At 38.2% G+C, this 16,164-nt stretch overlaps 2 protein-coding genes across 2 annotated transcripts in view; one reads left to right on the top strand and one right to left on the bottom strand.

Annotated features, from left to right (window-relative positions):
• Positions 1-16,164, top strand: part of TNNI3K (TNNI3 interacting kinase) — a 326,898-nt gene that overhangs the window by 236,253 nt on the left and 74,481 nt on the right. The window lies entirely within an intron of this gene.
• LRRC53 (leucine rich repeat containing 53) lies at positions 247-15,919 on the bottom strand. Its single transcript, XM_055585479.1, is given in 5 exon segments — positions 247-3,926; positions 6,940-7,455; positions 12,681-13,435; positions 13,437-13,494; positions 15,832-15,919. Coding segments are annotated over 5 exon segments (3,699 nt in total). The 3' UTR covers positions 247-1,644.

The raw sequence follows: 16,164 nt of genomic DNA, 5'->3' as shown, positions 1-16,164 counted from the left end.
GCTCCTCTGTCCATGGAATTTCCCAAGCAAGAATACCCGAGTGGGTTGTCATTTCCTTCTCCAGGGGATCTTCCTGACCCAGGGATTGAACCCATGTCTCCTGCATTAGCAGGCAAATTCTTTACCACTCAGCCACCAGAGAAACTCAGGAATTAGAATACAGTAAACTTATTGTGCAAGGGGTTTGCGTAGGTGCAAACTTCTTACCTTCAAGGTACTTGACAAAATTAAGTGGGATCAGGCAAGGCAGACAGATGGCGTAGGAGTTGAGCTCAAGCAGAGAGGGGAGAGGAATAGGAATTAAAGGCAAGAAAATTTTGAAACCCAGGTAAGATGGGAAAGAAAGAGAATAAGTTTAGGGACTTTTCAAAATAAAAAGTTTGTCATTTGCTAGCAATTCTGAATAGGAAAAAAAACGGGAGACAGGTGGCCTTCTAAGCAATATTTACATTGTTCTAAAAGCTTTTAAGCTTTATAATATTGCCACATGTAGATTACAAGGATACAGAGACTTATATGTGGAGATAGGGAAAAGAAAGTTGTCTTTGCAACCTTTTTTTCCCACTAGGAAATGTGAAATATACTATTCTATACCATGAAGATATGGTTTCAACATTTTACTAGGATATCATTAATAAAATTGAGTATACCTCTAACTTTGAAATAAGTGTGGCTTTGAATAAGAAATGCTTATTCTACCATTGCTTGAAATCTAATATTTATGAAGACATTTAATCTCTGTGCACAAGGAGGAATACTCACACCAAACAGTAGTGGCATGCTAAATTCAAGAGCTCAAGGCCTTGAAAGCTTACATGCTAATGGGTTATTTAGTTTTCAAAATCTTAAGTTAATAACAACTGGCAATAAAGCCTGTTAAGATGCCTTTTGTTCTGAAGCTATTGTGTTGATTTTGAAGCCCCATTTGTTCTAAAATGATTGAAGTCGAGATCTCCACCTAGTGGATTTATAGGATTTAACAGATTTTATAGAAATGGCCTACTACCTCTGGAAATTTGTAATGTTTTTCCCTTTGAGAAATAACAGGTTTTAAAGACTTCTACTTAGGACCTAGCATAATTGTTAACAGAACAGTTGCAAATGGTTGAAACATGCCAATATGCATATCAGCTAGACTATAGTTAACAAAGCTCAATTTTTATTTTCATACCATAATTAGGAAAACAGATCAGGCACAAATATGAATATATAATCATCTGTGTAGAAAACAATATTGTAATACCACTAATTGAGATGTGTATAGTAATTTCCATAAAATAATCATCAAGTATAAATCTGCTCAAGCACTTTTTCCTATTTAATCTTTCATTTGCTTAAGGCTTTTTTTTTTTTTTAATGTTTGCTTTCTTTTCCAGGATGAGGCCCAATTCTTCTTTCCCATTTCCCCATTCCTTAGAGATGCAAACTCAATTAATTGTGTCAAACATATCTTATGGCTCTGTCTTTGATTTTTGTGTTATATTCAACGATGTACTTTTATTTGATTGATAACAAAGAGTCACTGAGGATTCTTCCTTCAAAATAATGCATTTGAAATGCATGCAAAGGCTAGGGGGTGTTTGTGTGTCTTTTTCAAGAAAGCTGAAGTAGAAAAGGATTATTATTTGAGTTATTTTGTTCACTTTATTCTGCCTCTAAAGGTGATGAATTAACATATTCAGCAGCTGGTGGATACAGTGTAGGTTTAGGAGCAGAGTTTTCAGCTTCATTTATTCATCGAGGAATTAGAGGCACCTCATTTTCTGCCTCAAAACTAATGTCTTTTAACTCTGGTAACGTCTCCCCTGTCATTGCACCTTTTTTATGTGTACTGTTATCATCTGTATCTGGTTGAATATTTTGAACTTCTTTCAAATAATGCATATTACTGTTAATTTTAAGATCTATTTCACTACAAGGTAGTCTATTTTGGGTTTCGTGGGAACTCATCATTCTTAAATCTTTAGTTGCCTCAGCAGAATCTGAATCAAATAATACATGGTTTTCACTTTTTCCATTTTCCCAAGTTTGTTGCTTTTCTTCTCTGGTGCCATTTAAGGTCATCTGTGTGGTCCTAATTAACATACTAGAATCTGCCGTGCTTTCATCGAGCCTTTTTTTCTCATCTTTCCCTACTATTTTTATCTCCAGTGCTTCAGCTCCGTCATCTCTGGGCAATGCATTTATGCTGTCAATTCCTTCTTCACTACTATTGGTTAGAGGCCAGATGGCTTGAGTACTCAGAGAGGTACTGATATCCTTGGGAAGCACTATTCTATTTTGGTATGGAATAAAATTTGTCTTCATAAATGTTAAGTTGCCCTTGGTTTGTGTCTGGGGAACAGGAGAGCAATCAAAAGTTTCTGTTTTAGGAAGTTTTGTTTCTACATCATTTCCCTCATCCATAACACAGCTTTCCACAATTGGATGTGATATTTTGGGTTTTGTCATTAATGTTTTCTCATTTCCAAGTTGTTCGTGACTTGAGAGTTGCTCTGTATGTTTTAAGGTTTGCTTTTGATTTAAAGTATGTTCCTCATAGGTGTCAGTCCTGCAGATTTGATTCCCTAGGGACATAGAAAACTGGCTTAGCTCACTGGTCTTCAATTTGTCCTGCTCCATGTGTTCAGTGGGCTCTGTTGCCCCTTGGTCAGTAGCCCCCCTAGAATGGTGGGATGGTAAAACATCCCTTCCTATGTTTTCCAAAGTTGCTGGTAAATAACTTGGGATGCCCATTACGATGCAAGCTGTACCTCGCACGTGCTCAGTTAAGAAGGAGGAGTGTGAATGCCCGTGTTCAGCAACAGTGGGTGTGGGCTGAGTCAGTGTTGATGGGTCTCCATCGGGAATATGACCAGTAGGGGGACAGGTGCCTTCCATAGAGCTCTGGTTGGCCACATACAAGTCGTTAACACTGAGCAGAGAAGGATTTTTCATGACTTTTCTGTAATATGGAATCTGCTTGGGGGCATGTTTGAGAGGCAGCCTCTTTGCAGTGAATTTAACATAGTTGTTACCTTCTGACTGTTGGCGAAAATCTGCAGAGCGCTCAAGGTTTACTCTGGCTTCTTTCTCAGAAGCTGTGGAGAATTTATCAGGAGGTAATGATGCTCGTTTGAGTTTCTTTGGAAGATCTGGCAAGGATTTTTCTGGATGGACTCTGACTTTTCTAAAAGGGCTTAAATTTAATTTTATCCTTAAATTTTGTCCTTTAATTTTCCCTTTGAAGTCAGCTGGATTGGTTCTCTTCTTTTTCAGAATCTGTGGATTGGTAAGCCCCTTTTCTCCTTTGTTTATCTCACGAGGGTTGCTACATTTTTTGAGATCCAAGTTGGTCAGATTACTCTCATTTTTCTGTTCTTTCCAATGGCTTGATGTTTTGGATGACATCACCAAACTATTTTTTTCTATTAAATCAGGATGATGGAAGCTAACCCTCTTAGGAGAATATGTTTTCTTGATTTTTGTTGATAACCCTGATAACTCCATGTTGTTCTCACTCATGAGAAATTTTTCTATTGCTCTGTTAATTTGGATTTGCTCTTTCTTGGGCTTTGAACGTTTTCGACGATTTGGCTTCTTTTCTTTCATGTAATCTTGAAATTGATCACAGGGCACATATTTACAGATAAGAGAATTGTTTGGCTGAAAATACCCAGGACCGCTCTGTGTTAACAGTCTACAAGGATCATCATATTTTGACCTGTGTTTTTGCAAGATCCTTTGTACAGAGTGTTCCTCAGGCTCACAAGGCTTGGATGATGAGCCTGTAATAAAATGTCTCTGCCTGTGAGGTTGTAAGCCATTGTCTCCTTTTTCCATTGGAGGCTGCCATGATTCATTTGTTAAATGCTTTTCAAGACTTCCTCTTGCCAAGGCTGAAGCTGATGTTGCATATCTTCTACTAAATGTGTCACTGCTGATATCTGCTGAACAATAAATGCAGGAATTTAGCACTGAGCATAGTTTTATTACCCCAACCAAACAGATGCTTAGAAATCTTATGAAAGGTACAAAAAGGACTCTTCCGATTATGGCAATTCTTGAATATTTCCTTGATATTTTAGCCAAATACTTAAGGGACATTTAGCAGTTTGGTGTGTTTGCAATGACACTCTTTATGGACACATTTTAATCAGTTGTGATCGATGCTGATGTAAAAGTTGTGGAATTAGAAATAAAAATATTCATAGTTGTAAATCTTTAGATTAGTTGTCAGTTAGGTTAGCTTTAAATATGAATAATGTTTAAATTCTTTCCAAATAGCTATAGTAACTTTTTCTTAACTCATTTACCACTTGGAATTAAATCATTAAGAAGAATGTAATACAATATTGAGTAACAGGTTTCAAGCAGATGATAACCTCAGCTGCTGCTGCTGCTGCTGCTAAGTCGCTTCAATCCTGTTCGACTCTGTGCGACCCCATAGACGGCAGCACATCAGGCTCCACTGTCCCTGGGATTCTCCAGGCAAGAACACTGGAGTGGGTTGCCATTTCCTTCTCCAATGCATGAAAGTGAAACGTGAAAGTGAAATCGCTCAGTCATGTCCGACTCTTAGCAACCCCATGGACTGCAGCCTACCAGGCTCCTCCATCCATGGGATTTGCCAGGCAAGAGTACTGGAGTGGGGTGCCATTGCCTTCTCCGTAACCTCAGCAACAACAGATATACTTGTGATATTACTGGCTCCATTCATGTGGAGTCCATATCTATTTTACTTCACTTAATAGTGTATTCATTAAATATTTGTTAAATGAATGTGTTTTGGACTGTGGCCTGGTCTGTGTTGAAGACTTTTAAATGGTTTGCATTAATATAATATTAATGAACCATGTTAAATAATGTTAATGACAAAAATAATAGTAATAGTTCACCATTAATTGAGTATATACTAAGAGGTTGGCATTGTACAAAATAGTGTACATTCATTATTTCATTTAAGAGACCTGATCCATTGGATAAGTTCTATTACCCTATCACAGTTACAGAGAAAGAAACAAGTTTAGAGAAGCTGAATATTCTCCCCCAGTCATGTGTCAGCTAAATGATATGGGCAGAGTTTGACCCAATCTATCTGATACTAAACCCTATCCTCTTCCACAATGCATATTAAGTTTAAAATTACATCTTATCAGTGTTCTTTCTCTGGGTCTGTGAAATTGTTTTATCCAAAGAAGTATTTCTTGGAGCGATAGAAAGAAACAGGTGAAATAGCCCCAGCTTGCATCCAATTCTAATCTAAGATCTGCCTTCAACATTCAGAATGACCTTGGAGAAGTCATTAACTCACTGAATATCAGGAGATTAGACTAGAAGGGAACTTTTGCAGTTATAAAATTATTCTGGGGAGAGAATTTCTAGCCTTTATCATATTCTAAGACGGCTCCATGGCTCAAAGATAAATATTAAAAGCTTTTGGACCAGATCATCTCCAAAGTCTCCTCTACCCCTGAAATACTGTAATTCTGTGTTTCTGACTTAGAAGGCCTAATCAGAGTGACATTGCCTCTTACGGACTTCTTTTTCAGAGCAGGTGTGGTCTTGACTGTTTTTCTCTTTTTCTGGATGCAGTACAATGCCTGGCATGTAGAATTTCAAGTCTTTCTTAAAGTGATTGTGTTGATTTGACAAATCAGTTTTCTCTGTGTGAAACAAAAGACTGGGTTTTAAATGGTTAAGAGACAACATTCCGTTCAGTATAGGAGTTTCCCACAGAGATGCGAAGGCTCTCGACAAACCTAAAATGAAACATCTGCCTAAGGTATGATTTTATGGAAAGGTTAAGTGCTTATTCCTTTATAAAATAAAACTAATCGGATTGAGTTTCTACAGCAGATGTTTCCTTTCTTGGCCATTTTTCTTTTCAATCAAATCATGATGACCCCAAAACTGGTAAGATCTGAAGTCTGAGGGATGCAGTGGCATAAATTCACACCCTACTTTATATCACATGTGAAACAATACACAATTTTATTCATCTCCAATTGTCCCTAAATCCTTAGGGCCAGATCTCCATGGTAAGAATTTCTTGGTGCAGCACCTCTGTCATTCATGTTCTGAGAGAAAGCTCTGCTTGTTGTAAACCAATTCAAATAAATGACAGGAACCTCTTTACAGAGCGGCTGTCAAAGTTTTCACCACTGAGCCTGAGAGCATTGCCTTACTATTCAGGGAGAAAAAGGAAGACATTTAATTCATTGCTTCCACCTAAATATTGACATCGCCCATGTACAGTGGGTAGTGTCACGGCCAGATTCACTTGGCTCCCAACATGGGACAATGAATTAAGTCCTGACTTTCCCTGAACTGGGAAGTTATCATCCCTGACAGCTCAGCAAGCATAGTGTGTGTCTTGACATCATTCCTGAAATGAATCACTAGCATTAGAAGGCCCATTCTTCTAACATGTCATGCTCTGGGAAGGTTGCTTACTGCAGAACTGGCATTAGAGCTCGACGGATGTTGGAACAGAAGCCAATACTCGGCTTCCCATAAATCTTAACAGTGCTGCTGCTGCTGCTGCTAAGTCACTTCAGTCGTGTCCGACTCTGTGCGACCCCACAGACGGCAGCCCTCTAGGCTCCTCTGTCCCTGGGATTCTCCAGGCAAGAATACTGGAGTGGGTTGCCATTTCCTTCTCCACTTAACAGTGCTATTACTATTGAAAAGTCTTCTTTAAAAAAAAAAAAAATTTTAGGTGTTGGGTCATGAAATTCACTTTCCAAGGGGTACAAAATGTACTCTCAGCTCCTGAGGGTGGGAAGCATCCATGTACACCTCACTGTAAACACACATGTGCATACATACATCCAAACATGCAGGTCCAGTATCTTTAGAAGAATGACCTAGTGCCATGGTGATTTCTATGGCATTACTCTTTCGAGGAAATCAAAAGAGATTTAAACCAAGTGGGACTTTTCAAGCAAGACAACTCACCTGTCGTTCTTGTTACATGCTGTGGCAAAGTTTGAGGTTGGCCTTCCCCAGGCTCATGATTGCTCCACCCTTCAACTCTCTGTGGACAATATCTTGTAAGTAAGCCAGCTTCATTAAAAGCTGCCATATTCCCAGAAGGCTCTGAACATCCTGACTGCAGCAATCTGCCACCAAAGCAGAAGAAAGTGCTGTCTGTCCCATGGCCCTTCCCTTTCAGGTTTCTAAATGATCCGTCAAGGGCTGTGGAGCCAGAGGCCTGTACTGCTTGATGGCTGCTTTCCTGTGAAAGTGGCATTTCCTTTCCGGCCCCCACAATGGACATGACCTTTATCTCGTTTTCCTGAGTTAAGTGGCAGTTACAGTATCCCTGAGCGTGGTAATTTCTTGCCTCATGATCACACAGGGATTCATTGAAGGTTCTGCAAGGAAGGTTTTCTGATGTGTGTTCATTTGCTTTGCCTTGTTGAAGTTTCCAGTTAAATACAACTAAACCTAGGCAAGTGAGACCAACAGCTCCTGTGACAAATGGAGAGACTATTAAAAGATAACATCATAGAAAGAAACATAAATCGTCAAATGTGAAATCCACAAGTACCAAGGTTAATGGCTTAGAGGGCATTGAAATGGGTGGGTGATCTATCACCATGTGGAAAATATTAGTTCAGATAGAGGCTATTTAATCAACATTGTTCTGTTTTCCAATTTGGATCTTTCTTTGTAGCTATTAAAAATTATAAGAAACAATACCATCTGGAATGTGTTTGACAGAAAAAGTTTTTTCATGGACTGAAATTCATTCAGATTAAAATAATTCCTACATTAACATTCTTTTCTGCCTAAGGGAACTGAAACTTCCATTTATTAATCCCATAGTTAGTAAAAATAGACAATATTTAGCATATACCCTGAAATTCTCATATACAATAACCTCCTCCCCCAAAGAAAAAAAGATTCTACAAGCTATTGCCATATTTTAATCATCCCTAAAGATTTATCCCCTACTTCAGAATACATCATTGGCTTCTATTAGTATAAAGGTCAAACTCCTTGGCATTCAGGACTCTAATTTGGCCGTAACCTTCCTTCCTAGCCTTATTTTTTAAATTATTTTTCACATTCAAGCACTATGCTTCAAACTCTTCATTAGTCTTAAAATGTCCTTCTAAGCCTTTGTGTATTCTCTTACTCATGGTTATAATACTTTCTCCTATCTCTGCTTATTTGAATTTTATTTATCCTTTAAAATCTAAACCAATACCTCATGGTTTCTTGATCGTTTTGCTTTTTTTTTTTTTTTATCTTGCAAAGATCACCCCCTTCTATGAACTCCCACAATAAAATGATTGACATCTAATCTCAGAATTCCTGGTACTGTCATTTCATGTTCTCTGTAGGCTAGCTTATCATCTAAATATAATAGTAAAGGGCAGAATTTCTCAGACTCGAGTGTAGAATCTAACCTCTTTCTGCCTCACAGTTTTTCATCTTGACAAATGGCATCCTCAGCCACCTAGATGCTCAAACCAAAGTCTCAGTTACACCCAGCTCTTCCTCTGACACAATGATTTCTTTTTCTTAGCACTTATAACAATGTAAAAGTTTTCTGTTCGCTTATTCATTTGCTTGTTCACTGTCTGTCCTCCCCTGTTAGAATTAAGCACTGTGAGGAAATGGATTTTTTCAATCTTGTTTGACATTGTATCTCCAGTGACCACAACACTGGCAGAGAGGAGGCACTCCAGAAATATTTATCGAATATTCTTAAGTAAACAGAAAGAATTCTGTTTATGAATTCTAATAATGAAAAGCAGAGTGATCTATCTTGCAAATCTCCAGAACTGCAATCAGGAGAACATGTTGTCAGTATAGACTGAGTTTGGAGCTCTGTGTTCTGCATCCAGCTTTGTCTATAACTTGCTGTGTGACCTTGAGCAAGTCAGTTGCCCTGTAAACTCAGTTCCCTGACTCTGAAGAAAAAGGCAGTGAATGAGATGTTATCAGCTTTCTAGACTCCTTGATAGCACTTTGCCTGGTTCTCTCTATGGCAGATAACTTTAGTGAAAATGTGATGATATTTTTTTAAACTTTCAAGAAAAGAGAAGGTATCAAGCATAGTTGATTCATTTTTTCTGTTAAAGATGAAGATTAACCAAATAGAATAGCACTTTCTGGTTAAAAAAAAAATCAAAAACAAAAATCTGCTAACCTTTGTGTAGCTTACCAGATCTTAATGTTTTGCACCCCATTTTAATCTATCTGACAAGAATACACTCTTGGAGAATGTTATAACATATTGAAATAATGAAATCTCTAATAAAAACACAACATTTTTTTTTTTTTAAAGTAGTAGCCGAAGTTAGGTCAGAACATTTTAATTGCAAGATCTTAGAGTCTGGGCTATTCCAAATAAAAGTTTTGATTTTTAAATGTCAAAAGTATGAAAATAATAAAATTTTAGACACATCTCTATATCTCTTACACGGAGTAAGAAAGCTTAGGATTCAAAGCTCTGTTCTGATACATTTCTTGGGCACATTTTCTAACCTCTCTAAGCCTTATTGTTTCTCTTCTATCAAACAGAAATAATTAATACCACTCAGAGATAAAGTGAGACAATATATGTGACATGTTTAACACAGTTCTTTGACATAGTGAGATTCAGTGAGTGGTCATTGTTATGTATTATTGTGGTTATAATTGCTGGTGCTACCAAAGTAGGCTTTGTATTGTTCTATTAGATCCTAGAAGCCTCAGCTATTAGGGAGAAAAGTCCAAAACAGATTATTAAGAGAATACTTTGTATGACTGATGCAGTTACTAAGCCATAATAAAGGAAGAAAAGACCTCAATTTTATTAAACAGATGATTCAGCCATTGAAATGAAAGTACATATAATTTGATTATGGGATAAAGTTTCTCTGTAATTGTGTCCAAACAGTGAGGAACCACTCACTCTCCCACTATTGATGCTAGAGCTATGTCTGTATCATGTTACCACTCAGGTATGGTCACTCTCTATTAGTACAGAGAGCAAAAGCAGCAAATGAAGCTTGTAGGCAGTTTGAACCTGCTGTCAAGAAGATGGCTGAATTTTCATTGCCATGGGCATTGTTGCTATTTTTTAAAAAGTGTTCTAACAATCCTTCTGAGTTAGAAAAATGCAATATTAATGATAAAAATCTCATCGAAGTATTGGCAATGTTACAGCTTCATGAAAGCTTTCTTTGTTTATCCTCTAGTTCACAGAATAGGAAGGGTCAAGAGGTTAGGTGCCAATTAGCCACTTATTGGTTTAAATTCACGGGATATGATTTTATATATTCTTTGGAATTGTGATGATTTATCTATAGTCAAAGAAGAAAATAAAATCAGAGGCCAAATTTTAGTTCTAAGTCTTCTTCCCACAATCTAGAGATATAGATTATTGATCACACTTTTGCTTTAGGAGAAATAGCACCTTAAAAGGAGTAAATTAATATCAAAAGTCAAGAGTTGTCTTAAAGATAAATCTCTCTTAAAAACAGCATCTGTAATAGTTAATCAATGAAGGGTACATTTTTCTGGTAATTTCACATGCTATAACTTAACAGGCATATAATAATATTTATAATGTTTAGCTTCCTATCATTTTGATAAAACCTTTGGAATCTTCCAGAATTTTTATGTATCTCTACACTAATGCAGAGTTGTTAACTCGGCAAAATCTTTTCTAAAAATATATATCAAAAATACCTAGGAGATACTAAAAATTGTATCTATTGTAATATTTCCAAAGCAACCTCCTACAAAATACAAGTTCAATGAAAATTTCCTCTGTGGGGGAAAAAAAGGTTAAAGGTCAAATAAGTCTGAGAAATGCTCCATAGTATATCTTCCTCTTAGAGACTCATAATGTTTATTAGAAAAATGAAAGATACAAGAAATGCTGTGGTAAAGAAGCCTATTTCACTTTTAATCCAGCAATTGCTCAAATCTATTTGAACCTGACAACATATTGTTTATATAGGCATCTCTTCTTGGTATTTTTATTGGAATGTCTATTAATTTTCCCCTTGAAGTAGGATTCTATGATAAGAAACACATTTAAGGAAAAACTCTGTTGCCCTAGTGTTTTTGCCTTTTGTAGTAAATTGTTTCTTAGCACATAAAATTACTGAGATGGTTACACATTTTCTAAAACAATTTATCTTTCTGAAAGGATTTGAACTCACTTTCAAGTGAATTTGATTACTGCTGGTGGTAGTTTCAGTGTCTAGACCTGATACTGGTTTCCATCTATCCTGATTAAAATATAAGTGTCAGGAGTTAAAAATCCCCCAAACACACTCACACACTTTTCATCACCATGGTACCCACAAATACAAAGGATCTTACCATGCACTGAAAGCATACAAACATCTAGATAACTCAACAAATCTCTCGCATATTTGGTCTTTGACTAATCACAATGAAACATTACACTATATTATAATGATATATAATGAAATGTAATGATGAATAGTTTAAAAAATTTAAAACAACTATAGAAAAATTAAAGGGTTGGATGGTATCCTTTCCTTAGTTGGGAGTGGGTGTGGTAATGGGCCAAGTATATGAACAAGTTAGATAAACAGAAATCTTTAAAAAATTCAAAATCCCCAAATGGGTGGAAACCAAGGCACAGAGCAGCTAAATAATTTGCCCAAGTCACACAGCAAGTAAGAGCAGAACCAAATTTCCAACCTGGGTAACATAACTGTGGAGTTCATGCCCTTAATCATCACTTATTTGTTTTTGTTTAGTCCCTAGACATGTCTGACTCTTTTGTGACCCCTTGGACCGTAGCCCACCAGGCTCCTCTGTCCATAGGATTTCCCAGGCAAAAATACTGTAGTGGGTTACCATTTCCTTCTCCAGGGGCTCTTCCCAACCCAGGGATCAAACTTACATCTCCTGCATTAGCAGGTGGATTCTTTACCACTGAGCCAGGAGGGAAGCCCAATCATCACTTATACAAGCGCTATAAAGCAGGACACAATGGATTGTCATTATAGCCTCCCCCTGTACTTGGTAAAGCCCACTGATTCTTACTACCACAGAGAGGCACACAGATATGAGTGCCTTGAAGAAAGAGACTAGGTCTCATGGCTTTTTGAAACCCCTGATATCCTAATGAATGTATCAGTACGTATCAGTAATGGATGACTGAAATATAGGGTATTCCTTCATTACATACAAGAAAACTAAAGTCTGAACAGCAAAGTACTGAAGATCGCAGTGCTAGTTATACCAGGACCAGAGCTCTTGGGACTTCCCAGGTGGCGCTAGTGGTAAAGAACCCACCTGCCAATGTTGAGAAGTAAGAGATGCCAGTTTGATCTCAGGATTGGGATGATCCCCTGGAAGAGGAAATGGCAACCCACTCCAGTATTCTTGCCTGGAGAATGCCATGGACAGGGGAGCCTGGTGGGCAATGATCCACAGGGTCGCAAAGAATCAGATAGGACTGAAGCTAGCACACACCCACACATCAACACAGAGCTCTTGAATTCTGGCTCAAGGCCCTTTCCTCTGTGTTAGACAGTTTCTTTGCAACAGGAAATGTTGGCAACCTATGCCAAATCAGCTAGCATCTTCCCACACTAATGACAATGTCTGTCTTCTACAAGCTCTGAAAAGGCTCCCCAGTTGCCAGAGAAAGACATCATTTAGTGAATTTCAAGAATATGGAGAAGAGCTGGATACACTTCTCCCTGTCATACCTGCAAAGCCAAGGACAGTCAGCAGGGCCACATCCTGCCCTGGGAAGAGGGGACTTCTGTCCTTTAGAACCAGGGTGAGGTTGGCAGCCTTGGAATCACAGTTGGTCTCAGACAGCCTTAGTACACTGTTTGTAGTGGCCGCAGCCATGGTGGACGGCTGACAACTTAGGTCCTTGGTGTTCCTGAGCGTGCGAGCAGAAGACTTTATGTAGTTTCTTAAGAATCGGGCAAGCGGGTAGAGAGCACAAGTGCAGCTCCGCTGGTTCTTATCTAAACTCAGATGGGTTAACTGCTTCAAGGGAATAAAAACATCCGGCATGTGGGCCAACTTATTTCGAGAAAGGTCTACTTCCTGTAGTTGAGGCAGGGGCCGGAAGGCATCTTTCCCAATAAAGGAAATAAAATTGTTAGATAAATCCAGATGCCTGAGACTGTGGAGACGTGTACCTCCAAAAGAACTGTCCGTCAGATTAGTGATCTGATTCCCATCCAGCTGGAGCCGACTCAGGCCCCTGGTGTTTTGGAACCAAGACCCTTGCAGGGTGTGGAGGGCGCTGTGGCTGAGCACCAGCACCTGCAGTCTGCGAAGCTTGCTGAAGGTGTGATCCGAGAGCAAAGAGCTGGATATTCGGTTGTGCCCCAGCAACAACGACTGCAGCTTTGAAAGGCTGTGCAAGGCATTTTCCCGAACATCCTCGATGCCATTTCTGCTCAAAGAGAGCAGGGCGAGATTAAACAAGAGGGACAGATTTGTACTCTATAGAGGAGAGATATCCATCAGTGATGATTAAAACCCTCGTGGTCACAGGGGCTGCTGTGGGGAAGAAAAGCACAGACTAGAAGCAAGTACACACACGTGGGAGGGGAGCACCGCGGAGAGCAGAGATAATCAATACCCTCTGAGCAATCTTATCACCTGGGTAAGAACAATAAACAAAATGAAAATGATCCTCTGATTTCTCAGTTTAAGGGGAAGGCAGCTCTTTATCAGAATGATGGATTTTTATATTCTTTGTTACCATGACATGTTTACTTGAGAAACCTAAACCCATCTGTTCCTTTAGATGTCAAATTTAATTCATTGTTTGGGATTATCATCATGAATTTTTTTTTTTTTTTGAAAGTGGCTTCTCAGGCTTTCTGTCTGTGAAGCTGTGTACCAACTTACTCTAGCCCTGCTGGCCCAAGACAGATTCAGTCAAGAGCTGAGCCTGTGTCTGAGTTCCTAACCAGTTTTCTGCAAGCAATGTATATTTATACTGTAAAGCCAGTCATATTTTTTCTCAAACATAAAGGTGTGGGTTGGGGTGGGGGAAGTGAGAAGGAGTGCTGGTTTCTGCTTTTTAGCTCCAGGCTAAAAGTCGGCAACTTGGTAAGGATCTATATTCTCTCCAGACAAGCCGAGGATCTGTCAGTGGGGTTCTCATTATAGTCTGGGCCATCCTGGCCTCCTGTCTAATATCTGTTCCCTCCAATGAAGTCCATCATGTGATGACAGGTGGTACTCAGGGTTTCCAACTGTTAAATCCCTTCACCATAATCACCCCAGACCTATCACTGCTCTGTCATTAGAAATCAAAGCATTTTAACTCAATAAAGATGTATTATAATCAAGAGTTATTGTAACACATCTTTATCATGCTAAAATTGTTTTGACTGCCAATGACAGTGTCATAAGGATGGAAGAGTCCATTGTCCCTGGGAGGTCTACAGGTGATATTAGAACAATCAGCCATGCGGGAAGCAAATCATAATTCCCTTATGAAATTCCGACTATAGCATTGAAACAAAGAGAGGAAAAAAGAATGTAAAAGACAAAAGATTTCCACAGCGCCTTCTTTTGGAAGAATTGCTCTCATTTCTGTAGCAGTAGCAAGTCTATGTCATGGGGTTTTGGTTGAGGGGGGGGTGCTGTTTTTGAGAATTTATTACTGATTATTTGAATTCTGTTAATTCTGGCCAGGCTGGCATTTTGTTCCTTTCATTATTGTTTTTGATATGGATTGAGAGAGTTTTTTGTTTTTTTTTTTTAAGAATCCTCAGTCCCCTAGAGATTTCTGACTCTGAGGGAGCAAGCTATTGTTTCTGTCAGTTACTTCTTGTCTAGGACCAGACAGGCTCCACTCACAAGTCATCCATTTCCTTCTCTGTGTTTATGAAATCTAACTTCACAAATGTGGCATTCTGTAAATGAGAAGGAAGATATAGAGGTGCAGTATGTAGATGAGCAATATTTGTTTCTTACAGACATCAGCTATCTCTGATCAAAAAAAAAAAAATGTAATAAAGTTTATTTGAGTGGATGGGAATTTAGTGTTTTTAAAGTGTTTTCTACACAGACTGGAAACAGTGTACGACCAACTAGCCTTGAAACTGTCTCTTCCCTGTCAGGAAGGACAATGCTATTTTCCCCTTAATTCTCATGGAGTCATAGGATTTTAGAAATGAAAGAACTCATTTTCTTCTACTCCATCTTAGATTTTTTTCTGAAGTTTTTCGACTGGCAGAGTTTATAGCTTGTTTATCTCTTCTTGGATATAAGGATGTAAATCACATTCTCCTCAAATTTGTTAATAAGGTATCTTATTAAATTGTTGACTTAAGCAAGCAATATGTAATGAATACAGGCAGTGTATCTTGTTAGCATTTCTACAGCTCATTTACCACCAATAAAAAAAGACTACACTTTCAAAATTAGATGCACTTTGATAATAATCTGTTTTGCTGGTACATCACTTAATCTTACTAATGCTGAACAATTGCAGTTCAGGTTTCTGATTCATTGATATTCCTTTCACCCTGTGGTAGGTTTCAAATCTGCACAAAGTATGGACAAAATATAATTAAAGTGATCTATTTTTTTCATTTATTAAATAAGTGTGCAACTGACTGAAATGATGGTATTCTTTTGTGATAGCAAGATATCTCAATTACCTCTAAAGGTCTTAACATAGTTTTGGTTGAGACCACCAGGAACTAACAGGAAAATAAAATAATATTATCAATATATAGTTACTAAAGAAGGCTTGCTCTTTAAAAATGTTTACCTCTTTCAGGCTGAGCCCACAGATCAGTCAGTACAAAGAAGAGCATAGTAATGAATTTTCCAAGTACACTGAACACTGATTTTTAGAGTGATGGGTTTTATTACCTACTATATAGGTTAGTTGGTGACAGAGAGCTACATCTTTGGTGCACACGGCACACGACACAGGGCAGGCTACCACCAGCCGCAGCATGATGGCAAAGAGTATGAGCCATCCACCTGAAAGGAAAGTAGAGGGCAATGTGTGTCATAATGTCAGCATTTATTATCCAAGGATTTCAGTACATTCAATTCAGGAGGCATTTTGGTGATTTCTCCTTTCTAATGAGCAACGTGAGTTCTCATATGGTGCCAGATAACTGGCAAGAATCCTTAATCTGAATAGAATTTAAACTGAACCATTATAAGGAACAAGGATATATTGGACAGTGCAAAGAA

This window comes from Bubalus kerabau, chromosome 6, assembly GCF_029407905.1.
Source record: "Bubalus kerabau isolate K-KA32 ecotype Philippines breed swamp buffalo chromosome 6, PCC_UOA_SB_1v2, whole genome shotgun sequence".
NCBI classification, from domain to species: Eukaryota; Metazoa; Chordata; class Mammalia; order Artiodactyla; family Bovidae; genus Bubalus; species Bubalus kerabau.
Note: the sequence above shows the minus strand (reverse complement) of the source record. Positions and strands in the feature narration are given on the sequence as shown.